Raw genomic sequence first — 13,100 nt, forward strand, 5'->3', positions numbered from 1 at the left:
TGCACTTTTTGCAGCGATCTCGTATAGAAAAGTATTCTGTGTGTATAAAACAGAACAGGTCTGCGGCTCTGAACCATAGTAAAGGGACCTCTGGCTAATACCTTAGGTTATGTGTCGGGCTCGTAGCCGAGAACTAGCTTAACTGTCTGGGTCAACTTTGCTAGCGAGAGACAGAAGCTGTGTCCCAGCCTGCATCCTTTGGAGGCACTCTGGTGGAGTTACTTTGTGTGTGTGTGTTTTTATAAGTAGTTTTAAACCTTGTGATCCACAAAAAAGCATAACAGTAAAAGAAGAACTGACTGCGTTACAGTCAGTGCGGGAGCAGCGGCTTCGCTCATGCGCGATTCATTTGCAGTGGACGCGTAGGTGTGAACATCTCCTGCCCTGATAGCAGCTGGGGGAGGACTATCCTCCGCCTGTGAGCGCTTTGGCACGGGTGAGGTGCCCACGGCAGCACCGCTGCTTGTTGAGAGTACGAGCGATACGCGTTTTCACATCAAAAAATCGTCATAAATAAGTCTCCAATAATACCAGAAAAAGTCGCCAGATTTGTCGCTAAATTGGCAACACTGGCTCAATAGCTAGCCGGGGGGTTCAATGGTCACTCGAGCCGGTGAGAACAGCGAACCCCCGGCTTCATCGTTTTCAGACCCGCGCGGTCTTTCGCTACTCAGGCTAAACATGATATATAAGTCACTCGGATACCTTAAAAATGTAATTGTTTGGCTTTTTTCAGTGTTTTATTTGTTTGTTAGTAAATTGGTTTGGCTGAGATTAAAGTTATTAGATTAGATTAGATTAAATGAAACTTTATTAATCCCTTGGGTGGATTCCTCCAGGGTCTTCATACAACTGAATAAATGTCAAACAGAAAACTGATTGAACAGAAATGTGAGATGGTCGAGAATTTACGCCAGCGTCCGGTTATATTTTAGATAGCAAGGAGCAGACGGCAGAGTTTCACTCCACCGAGAGCTCGTGACGTAATTCTGACCGTCAAATGTAACAGTCGCTCACTTCTGGCCTACCTGGCTTTCGGAGGACCCGGCCCACTTAGGCCACGAAGGCTGGGTCTTCAGGTGGATGCAGCCTCTGAATTTGGACACCCCCGCTGTTTCCGGCCGGGCAATAATAATGGTGACATTTAACTTATTTTATCTGATAAATAAACATTGTAATATTCAAGTTTTTTGTATATATATATATATATATATATATATATATATATATATATATATATATATACTCCAAGTATGCTCCTATTGCGTGTTTTGTTTGGGTTTCCAACGACACGGAATTACCAAAAATAGAGAGGGCATAGCCTAACATATGAAACAGGAAAAGACCGCCGTGTAATCCATTCATTTCAACAAAGTAACTGTATTCTGATTACCACCTTTTTAAATGGTTACTGTAACAGAATACAGTTACTCATATTGTAGCACTGACTTCAATTGTGATGAAGTGTTTTGAAAGACTGATGAGAGATCACATCACTTCTTCACTTCCTCCCACCATCGACTCACTTCAGTTTGCTTACCGGACTAATCTTTCCACAGACGATGCCATATCTCACCTGCTCCACACATCCCTGAGTCACCTGGACACTGGCAGAGGGAATTATGTTAGGATGCTGTTCGTGGACTACAGTTCAGCATTCAACACAATAATTCCCTCTAAGCTTTTCACCAAGTTGACGGATCTAGGACTCAGCTCATCACTGTGTCAGTGGATCCTCAACTTCCTCACAGACAGACCCCAATCAGTGAGGGTAGGAAAACAAGTCTCCCCCTCCATCTCACTCAGCACTGGAGTGCCTCAGGGCTGTGTTTTAAGCCCCCTGCTGTACTCACTGTACACTTATGACTGTGTAGCCACATCCGACACCACCTCCATTGTCAAGTTTGCTGACGACACTGCTGTTGTGGGCCTGATCTCCGACAACATCGAGACGGCCTACCTGGAGGAGATTAGGAACCTGGAGACCTGGTGCCAGGAGAATAACCTCCTCCTAAACATCAGCAAGACTAAGGAGCTGATCGTGGACTTCACTACAAAGCAGGCGAGGAATTACAAACTCCTCATCATCAGTGGCACGCCAGTGGAGAGAGTGGACAGTTTCCGATACCTGGGTGTCCACATCACTCAGGACCTGTCATGGTCCTGTCACATCAACACCCTGGTTAAGAAAGCCCGTCAGCGTCTCTTCTTCCTCAGAAGACTTAGAGACTTCCATCTGCCACTGAAGGTGCTCAAGAACTTCTACTCCTGCACCATCGAGAGCGTCCTGACGTCAAACATCTGCACCTGGTTTGGGAACAGCACCAAGCAGGACAGACGAGATCTGCAAAGGGTGGTGCGCTCGGCAGAACGCATCATTCAATCAGAGCTCCCTGACCTGCTGTCCATCTACACCAAGCGGTGCAAGTCCAAAGCTAGGAAGATTATGATGGACCTCTCCCATCCCAACAATGGACTCTTCTCATTGTTGAGGTCTGGGAAGCGCTTCCGCTCCCTTAAGGCCAAAACAGAGAGAATGAAGAGGAGCTTCTTCGCCCAGGCTATTCGGGGCCTGAACCAGGTGTAGGACTGGACTCTCCCAAACATGTCACTATAAGACTGGACTCTCACACACGTCACCACACGCACCACCACACATTTCCTATAATCCTATAATTCCTATAATTTATAATCCTTATCTTTATAATCTCTTCTGCTATTTGCACATTCTTTACTGTAAATTCCTAAGTTAATTTGTAAATTTTTGTAGTAAATTGTAAATATTGTAAAACTTTTCTTCTGTCATTTAATGGTCGGGCATTGTACAGCTACAAGCATTTCACCCCCATGTCATACTGTGTATGGTTGTGTGTGTGTGACAAATAAAATTTGAATTTGAATTTGAATTTGTACTTTAAATACATAACTCCGGTACATGTATTCCATTACTCCCCAAGACTGTTCATGAGACCTAGCCTATGTACCCAGCATTTTCCTCCTCTGTACCTGGATAGTGCCTGCCTGCAACACTAAAGGACTCCGCGAGAGACGTCTGTCTCGCCCAGCAGCGCCTGTCCCACTCCTCTCCTCCTCTTTGGTTCGCCTCAACATAAACTCATCATATTCTGTGATATGATTTACTCTGAGGTGTTTGACGAGGTTAGTGGTCTTGCAACATGTATCGCAAACTGCGTCTTGGCTGTTTGTGGAGGTAAAATACGTCCACATATGACTCGGTTTACGCTCAGCCATTATTGTGAATGTGCACGCCAAAGGGCTGCGACACATTTATACAGCCGTATTTCACATATGACTATGAAAGGCGGAAGAGGAAGTAGTTCCAATTTAGACGATCTCAATGATATAGTTTCTTTCCACTGTGTTCCTGTTAATGATAAACTACAAATTTACCCCAAATTACTAAAATATCGATATTTTAATATGAGAATCTATTCTAGAACATAAATAACTGGTATTGGAGGAATGGATACATTTCAATATCAATCCGCACACCACTAGTGTAAACAGAGGTACAGCGCTACCACACAACCTTAAAAAGTTGTCTTTTGTATGATTTGTTACTTACCAAAGTCATTTTAAAAAAATGTTTCTGTAATGGTAATGCAAAAAAAAAAAAAAAATCTGTTAAAAAATAATTATTTTGTTATCCATGAGTTTTCAGATTTACGGTTTTGCAAAAAAATAGAAAAGCTTTTTTTTTATTAAGATGCTAAATTATAGTTATTTACTTGCATTCTTGAACAGAAAAATTTGTTTTAGTGACTGAATGTTATGTGTGATTAATTTCTGACTTCTCTGATTAGTCCATTGTGCCGGTTCAAGTTTTGATTAAAAAATGTGAATTTGAAAAAATGTGAAAAAATAATAATGATAATAATATTTTAGTTTTAGACAAGCTTTAGTCTCATTTCTAAAATAGTTCAGTTTCTTGTTTTTACGGGTAATTTATATCCATCCATCCATCCATCCATCTTCATCCGCTTTGTCCGGGGCCGGGTCGCGGGGGCAGCAGCCTAAGCAAAGAGGCCCAGACCTCCCTCTCCCCAGCCACCTCCTCCAGCTTATCCGGGGGAATACCAAGGCGTTCCCAGGCCAGCCGAGAGATATAATCTCTCCAGCGTGTCCTGGGTCTGCCCCGGGGCCTCCTCCCGGTGGGACATGCCTGGAACACCTCACCCAGGAGGCGCCCAGGGGGCATCCTTGTCAGATGCCCGAACCACCTCAGCTGGCTCCTTTCGATGTGGAGCAGCAGCTGCTCTACTCTGAGCCCCTCCCGGATGGCCGAACTTCTCACCCTATCTCTAAGGGAGAGGCCAGCCACCCTTCGGAGGAAGCTCATTTCTGCCGCTTGTATCCGCGATCTCGTTCTTTCGGTCACTACCCACAGCTCGTGGCCATAGGTGAGGGTAGGGACGCAGATCGACCGGTAAATTGAGAGCTTCGCTTTTACACTCAGCTCCCTCTTCACCACAACGGACCGGTGCAGCGTCCGCATTACTGCAGCTGCAGCCCCAATCCGTCTGTCGATCTCCGGCTCCCTTCTCCCATCACTCGCAAACAAGACCCCGAGATACTTGAACTCCTCCACTTGGGGCAGGAACTCATCCCCGACCCGGAGTGGGCACTCCACCCTTTTCTGGCTGAGAACCATGGCCTCAGATTTGGAGGTGCTGATCCTCATTCCCGCTGCTTCACACTCGGCTGCGAACCGTTCCAGTGCGAGCTGGAGGCCCTCACCCGATGAAGCCAACAGAACCACATCATCTGCAAAAATCAGAGATGAGATTCTGAGGCCACCAAAGCGAAAGCCCTCCGCCACTTGGCTGCGCCTAGAAATCCTGTCCATAAAAATTATGAACAGAACCGGAGACAAAGGGCAGCCCTGGCGGAGCCCATCACCCACCAGGAACGAGTCCGACTTATTGCCGGCAATGCGAACCAAGCTCTTGCAACGGTTGTATAGGGATCGAATGGCCCGTAGCAATGGGCCAGACACCCCATATTCCCGCAACACCTCCCACAGGACACCCCGAGGGACACGGTCGAATGCCTTCTCCAAGTCCACAAAACACATGTAGACTGGTTGGGCAAACTCCCATGCACCCTCAAGTATCCTGGAGAGGATAAAGAGCTGGTCCAGTGTTCCGCGACCAGGACGAAAACCGCATTGTTCCTCCTGTATCCGAGGTTCGACTAACGGACGAACTCTCCTTTCCAGCACCCTGGCATAGACTTTCCCAGGGAGACTGAGGAGTGTGATCCCCCTGTAGTTGGAACACACCCTCCGGTCCCCTTTCTTAAAGATGGGGATCACCACCCCGGTCTGCCAGTCCACAGGTACTGCCCCTGATCTCCACGCAACATTGCAGAGGCGTGTCAACCAGGACAGCCCTACAACGTCCAGAGCCTTCAGGAATTCGGGGTGGACCTCATCAACACCAGGGGCTTTGCCACCAAGGAGTTGTTTAACTGCCTCAGTGACCTCGCCCCCGGAAATTGGCGGGTCATTCCCCTCATCCCCAGACTCTGCTTCCTCCTCGGAAGACGTGTCAGTGGGATTAAGGAGGTCCTCGAAGTATTCCTTCCACCGCCTGACAATTTTCTCAGTCGACGTCAGCAGTGCTCCGCCAGCACTATACACAGTGCAGGTAGAGCACCGCTTTCCCCTCCTGAGACGTCTGACGGTTTGCCAGAATCTCTTCGAGGCAGTCCGAAAGTCTTTTTCCATGGCCTCTCCGAACTCCTCCCACACCCGAGTTTTTGCTTCAGCCACTGCCCGAGCCGCATTCCACGTGGCCTGTCGATACCTGTCGGCTGCCTCCGGAGTCCCACAGGCTAGCCAAGCCCGATAGGACTCCTTCTTCAGCCTGGTGGCTCCCTTCACCTCTGGTGTCCACCATTTGGTTCGGGGATTACCACCACGGCAGGCACCAACCACCTTGCGGCCGCAGCTCAATGCAGCAGCTTCGGCAATGGAGACGCTGAACATGGTCCATTCGGACTCAATGTCCCCAGTCTCCCTCGGAATGCTGTTGAAGCTCTGCCGGAGGTGTGCGTTGAAGATCTCGCGGACTGGGGCCTCTGCTAGACGTTCCCAGCACACCCTCACTACGCGTTTAGGTGCACCAGGTCTGTCCAGCGTCCTCCCCCGCCACCTGATCCAACTCACCACCAGGTGGTGATCAGTTGACAGCTCAGCCCCTCTCTTTACCCGAGTGTCCAGAACATATGGTCGCAGGTCTGCTGATACGATTACAAAATCGATCATCGACCTACGGCCTAGAGCGTCCTGGTGCCACGTGCACTTATGGACACTCTTATGTTCGAACAGGGTGTTCGTTATGGCCAAACTGTGATTAGCACAGAAGTCCAATAACAGAGCACCGCTTGGGTTCAGATCAGGGAGGCCGTTCCTCCCAATTACGCCCCTCCAGTTCTCGCTGTCGTTACCCACGTGAGCATTGAAGTCTCCCAGCAGGACAACAGAGTCACCCCCCCCCCCCCCCCCAGGGACTCTAAGAAGGCTGGGTACTCTGAACTGCCACTCGGCGCATAAGCGCAGATGACAGTCAGGACCCGTTCCCCGACCCTGAGGCGCAGGGAACAAACCCTCTCGTCCACCGGGAAAAACCCCAACGTACCGGCAGCAAGCCGAGGGGATATTAGGATACCCACCCCAGCCCGCCGCCTCTCACCAGGGGCAACTCCAGACTGAGACAGAGTCCAGCCCCTCTCCAGGAGACTGGTTCCAGAGCCCAAGCCATATGTAGAGGTGAGCCCGACTAATTTATATATTTGTTAAAAACTGTATACACTCAAACACACACATGACTGTTATGTTGTCTGTATCATAAGATATTATCTTTATTTTTGTCACCTTTTCCTCATATAATAATGAAAATCCTACCACATATCAATTATTTTCCAGCCTATCGCTTTCAAGTTTCAAATTCTGGTAATGTGCCAACCCTAATCATTAGGCTTCTGCTATGCATGTTTCTGCACTCAGGACGTAGTCTGCATTTTTTCCATATGTCAGCATCAGCAGTGACCAATAAAAATCATAAAGCCTTAAATGCAGCCTGTTTTTTAATAAAACATTATGAGGACAAAGCTAAGTCTGATGCTTTCAGATTATTACATATAGCTTTCATACAGCAGCAGGCTCCACATGAGTGTCTAAAGCTAAAACAAGAAAATTACCATTGGATAATAAATTATCCCCAACATGAAGACGGGCTCGATCAGATTACAACAGTAAACACTGCAACATGTCACCGCTGCTGATGCATGCACACATGTGAACCTACTGCAGACTTAAATATTACCTGCTCCTTTGTGCCAACACGAGAAAACAAACTACTATACACACTAAATGAAATCATCCTTCTAGTGTCAAGAAGCAGCGAAGAGATCATGCAAGGAAACCAGTACCAAACGTTGTCCATGTGTTATTGATGAGAGAGGAGCAGAATAATGCAGTCGGCATAAATAATGTAAACCAGCCACAGCTTTTTACTCAGCTATCAAAAAGAGGCGGTCAGCAAATCATCCTCAGCTCAGTGAGGCGAGTGACGATTTTTCACTGCACACCTGCTCAATATGGTACAAGGCCTGACACGCACTTTTTACACTTTCTGATCACAAGTTCGCCATCATCATGTGGGGGTGATTTAGTTATTTTGCAATGACAAAATAGTTTTTGTTTTAGATTAGGACTGGTGAGGAGCTGCCATCAGCAGTTGTGTTTCTCTTGTTGAGATTAATTTCAGTGGGCTCAGTGCTGCTGTGGATTACTCGCAGCTGTTGAACCCCCTGTCTAGATCTGTTGTTCATACTGATGCAGGCCTCTCCAAATTTCTCTCTCCATAAACTTACTGCAGCGTAAACTTGCTGCCGGGCACATGCATCTGTATTTCTACATGTGTGGGGAATGTGAACAGAAAGAGGAAGGTGGAAGGGTTGAAAGGAAGGAAGATGAAGAGTCAAGGGAAGCAATCAGAGGGCAAAACTGTAATGTGACCTAACCTCCTGCACAGGATGCAAAAATGCTTAGATGTTCACAAACACACAAATATATACTGTATATATGATACTAAGACATCTAAGAAATCTCACACACACAAACACAATGTGTATCCTTTTGCTCCTTCTGTCCCACATCCTTCCTTCTCCGGGGGCCCATAAATCAATCACTGTCAAAATACTGCACTTCTACAGTGTAACTGAGAGTCACACACATAAAGGCGCACACACTTGGCAACGCACATCGAGTAACTCTGTGACTACATTTGCATTCACTTTTTGGTTCGCTAATTTGAATGTGAAATATAAACCTACGCTGCATCAAACGGTGATGGCTCAAGCGGTGCCAAGAAACGTTTTATTCCTAAAAACAAAAATCTTTAAAAAGCAAAGAACGACTTCCTCAAGACGAGGAGTTCATGGACCGTCTGCCCTGAATGTAAATTTCGCGTATTTATTTTCTCAACCAAACTGAATGAAAGACTGAAAGGGCTCATTTCAAAATTAAAGATTAATGTGTTCACCTATAGTTCTATAGCTACACACGGAATATGTGAGCACTAAAATGAAGCATGACCATTTTTGTATGTACGATGTGAAAAATGGAAGGACTGTGGTTCAGTGATTATTGTTAGTTTACAAGAAGGAGGACAAAATCTGAGCCAAGCATAAAAATGAGAAAAGACAAATCTGCTGTAGTAAGTCAGAATAGTAAATACCAGATGAGGGAAACAGATTAGTGACACTTGTAGCCAATGCAGAAGCAGTTGTTTCAAACAAGAGGAAAACTATGTGGCATAAAAGATAGACGGCGTGTGTGCAAGCATGTGTGTGTGGAGGCTTCAACAGTGGCTACAGTACCAAATCAATTTCACATCAACATGACAAAGACTACAGTTCATTTTAGTCCACATGCATGTTATGCACCAGCAGAACTGAGACCCAGAGAAACTTAATCACAACAGCAGCCGCTTCCATCCGAACCGGGTGAATTCGTGGATACATGAGGGCCTGCATATTAAATTAGGATCATGATGATCAAAGACTTTCAGGTTCTGATTGCTTTAATTTTCCATCATCCTACCTTTAACTTAGATTTCTGTATATTTTGCCTCCTCAAAAGTGGAACCACAAATCAAGGCTTTAGTGGTCAGTGACGAACACTGTTTGGCCCATATGCTTTTGATGTTGGCATATTAATATTCGATACATCCACATATTATAAGGTTACAAGGAATCTGGAGTCTTACTCAGCTGTGACAGAGCAAAAGGTTGGGTAAACTGAAGAAATGTAAACCAAAAGAACAACAACATATACTGTTGTTGTTCTTTGGTTAATTCATACAGTGAAATATCTTTGACCACATAACATAGTTTCTCTCCCTCTAATTAATAACAGGCTTTAATGTTTTCATGTATCCATGAAGCCGTCCACGTCAAACTAAAATCACCGGTTCATTCTCCCACAGACCACAACTCAAGATTAGAGCAAGAAGTCTTACCTTTGATGCCAAACTTGGAGTTTCCTCCAAACTTGAGAATAATCAACATTACAAGGAAACCAGTGAAGGCTACAGCAGCGATGCCCACCACCACGTACACCTGTACAATGAGAAATCGGGGTTATAAATCTCCCGAGAGGTGAGCAAACACACTGACAGCTACACAAAGCCAAATGCCAAACCCACCACAACAAAAGGTATAGGCCACAGGCTGTTTATATCACTGCTCAAGAAAGGCAGATTTTCTTAAGGACTGCTTTATCTTCAATGTGTTGGGTTTATTCAATTACGCATTACATAAAAATAGAGCCAGCTCAGGTGTTTCTAGACAGGAAACACAAATAAATGAAAGAGAAACAGGCACAAACCATAAATAACTTGCAGTGGCAAACAGCAAAACCGTAGAGCTGCAGGAAAATAGAAGTGACTTACAGCGACTCTGTCCTCGCGTTGATTCGGAGGAGGGGTGTCTATTGATGCAAGAGACAGAGAGGAAGAGAAACTCAAGCTGTGATTTAAGGACAAGTAAAGGAGTGTTTTTTACTCACTGTCAAACAAAGATATGGTTTCAACTGACACAATAAGATTTACTGTTCATCTGAAGCATAAAATTGTTTATCTGTTTCTAACAAAATAAGCTAAAATATTACATTTTGTTCTTTTTTCAGCTTCTCACTTTAGAGGTTGCTACACCAGATGATCTGCCTCCATCTCATCCTAGCCCTTACCATCCTCTTCTGTCACACCAACCCTCCACATGTGCTTCTTCATTACATGAGGTCTTCCTCCTTCCTGGGGGCTCCATCTTCAACATCTTTTGTCCAATATATCCTCTATACATCCTCTACACATGTCTAAACCATTTATTCTCATGTCTATTCTGGTCACTCCCCATGAAAATCTTAACATCTTTAACTTTGGCACCTCCAGGTCGGCCTTCTGTCTTTTTTGTCAGTGCCAGAGTCTCCAAACCGTACATCACAGAAGGTCTCACTAACATCTTGTGAAACTTCCCATTCACTCTTTCTGCTATCCTTCTGTCAGGAATCATCCCTGACATTATTCTCCACCGACTGGAGGGTTGATGGTTGACCTCAGGTATGTAAACTCATCTATGCTTTTCAAAAAGCAGACCAAGAGTATCATTATACAGAAGTATCCCACCATGTGGAAGCTGCTCCAACAGGAGGTCAGATTTTCATAAGGTTAGATTAAGAGAACTTCACAGCCTCATCATCCAAGGTGGTTTACACCGGTCATATTGATCTGACCTCTTCCTCAAAGCCTTTTTTTTTTTTGTTGAAATAGAGAAAATTACCTTAACATTACAAACAATTAAGCTCAAATCACTTGTCCAAGTAACCAAAGCATCTGGCGTTTTACTTAATTACTGACTTTATACAAACTCAACAACTTGTAGACGTAAAGTTAACGTAATCAACATGCTACCTGAGCGTATATCACAAACTGATGGGTGCTTTTTTTTTGTTTTTGCAGTTTTTTTCTGTCTTTCAAATCTAGTGGCAGATGTGCAAAAATACAAAACAAAACTACCGTAAATAATTCATTGTCTGTGTTACTTGTGGATAAGAGTGAGCAACTAAAAGATATGGCTGTACCTGTGGTTTGATCTGCTGGTTGGAGGGCGTATTGGAGAAAGACACAGACAGAAACAAATTAGTTCTCAAACATATTTCAACTGTAAGACAAGCACTCTGTTTTCTGAGCTTGTTTCAAAAACATAGTCATTACACAAACACGACATGCAAACAGCACGTGCTAAACATGCACACGTTCTAGCTGCAGGGTCGTACGCGTACGTAACCTCTCAACATCTTAAGAAAAACAAAAGAGTTCGTGAGAGTAAGATTGCTGAAATGTAATTTGTGTTTGTTGACGACACCAGTTGTAAAAGTGAGCCTGAACTTTCCGGCACTTTCAGTTAATGAGTAATTAAATCAGGTTGGCAGTTTAATACACAATATTTTTAAGTGATTTCAGTCTTTATGGGCTGCAGAGACAGTTAAGTCACTACAGTTCAGATGCAAAGCTGTGCTTAAGATGCTTCATCTAGCTAGTGCTACAGAAGTGCAGTGAGCGTAATCGGAGTAACTTTTTTGAAGTGGAGAGTACTTGAAAATTCAGCATTTCAAACAGCTCAATATGTATGACACGAAAACAGTTTCTTTGCAGTTTGACACATAATTTGTCTGCTAGCTGAGGGCAGAGTGACTGTGTTTCCCAGGGAAGAAAAAATACTAATGCATGATCATTTTACTCTGTGAGATGGAGAACAGAGGGAAGACTTGAGAAAAATGCTCTAATAAAGGTAGAAATTTCAAGCTTACACGTAATGTTCTAGTTCAGTTTACAGCTTGGTAATCAGATTGGATCGCTATATAACAAGTTTCTAAAGTTGTCTAGATGTTTCACATCGTAAAATGTTTTTGAAAGTAAATTAACCGGTAATTGATATTAATTCATGTTATCCAAAGTGTATACACGTGCAGTCTGTATTGTGGGTCAGTGATGAACTATGTTGGAGTTGTAAAGTGCAGACTGTGGTGTCCTGGCTCAATGCTCGATGGGTCCTCGTATCTCCAGAAACATTATAAAAGAGAGATAAGCCCTTTAATTCTGAATTGAAATTTAAAAGATATTTAGATAGTGGTCGAATTAGAACTGCATGCAAAGTTTGAACAGATCTGTATCAGATTTTACTAAATATTTTGTACGTGCCTGTAAGTTTTTGTCCTGTTGATGTTTGAAATGAAAGATAATTTAGATAATGCTTCAAAATAACAGTAAATCTATGCGCGGCTGCTAAGTAGACAGTGTCACTGATTTTAATTTAAGCTTATTTAAGCTTTTCGTGTTCATTAGTAACAGTTGCCAAATTGCAGCTTTCTACTGGCTGGGGGTTGAAAAGCAGCCATAGTGGCAAATATAATGTGGGCCTACATATTGTAGAATATAGTTGTTCCCTCACTGCCCTAATACACTTGAACCTTGAGTACCCCCACCTGCCAAATCCCACTTTAACCCCTACACGATGCTGATGTTAAACATCTAAAAACAGTGCCTGTAAACAGAAACTAGATGTGCCTCTTTTAAGAATTTTGCACTTAAAAAAGACAAAACATACTCACTTACCATAATAGTAAGGCTCCGGATCTGTTGCTGCAAAAAAAAAAAAGAGCATTTACATTGATGACATTTGTTTCACAAAGCCAACTTTGTGCATCAACACAAACTATTTCACTGTATGTAGCTATACCTGTACATATATAGTCTAGTATAACATAAAAGCATCAGCAAGATTTTTTTTCTTTCAGCAGCTCCACCTTTGCTATCAATAAAGGCAGATTTAAAACAGAACACTTGTCATGGTCCTGGGCCATGTTGGCCCAGTGTTCTTAGTTTTCTTGTATGTTTGTATTTTGTTCCTTATTTAGGCCATGTTTTCTGAGTTGCCCTGTTGTGTTGTTCCCTAAGTGTTTTCCCTTCATGGCTTTTACCCCCTGTGTGCCCCTCTGTGTATCTGTGAGCCCT

General features: G+C 44.0%; 1 protein-coding gene across 2 annotated transcripts in view; it reads right to left on the reverse strand.

Annotated features, from left to right (window-relative positions):
- ntrk2a (neurotrophic tyrosine kinase, receptor, type 2a) overlaps positions 1–13,100 on the reverse strand; it is a 105,421-nt gene that overhangs the window by 69,202 nt on the left and 23,119 nt on the right. The window contains exons 10-13 of one of the 2 annotated variants that reach the window (XM_085368360.1): positions 12,702–12,728; positions 10,543–10,557; positions 9,981–10,018; positions 9,549–9,648 (exon numbers count right to left, since the gene is read on the reverse strand). In XM_085368360.1, coding sequence (XP_085224486.1) covers positions 9,549–9,648; positions 9,981–10,018; positions 10,543–10,557; positions 12,702–12,728 — 180 coding nt within the window. The remainder of the gene's footprint in view (positions 1–9,548; positions 9,649–9,980; positions 10,019–10,542; positions 10,558–12,701; positions 12,729–13,100) is intronic. The other variant, XM_085368361.1, reaches the window with a different exon arrangement.

The sequence above is a fragment of the Diplotaxodon limnothrissa genome, linkage group LG12 (assembly GCF_057381915.1).
Source record: "Diplotaxodon limnothrissa isolate DT_005_m linkage group LG12, D_limnothrissa_male_GT1.1, whole genome shotgun sequence".
NCBI classification, from domain to species: domain Eukaryota; kingdom Metazoa; phylum Chordata; class Actinopteri; order Cichliformes; family Cichlidae; genus Diplotaxodon; species Diplotaxodon limnothrissa.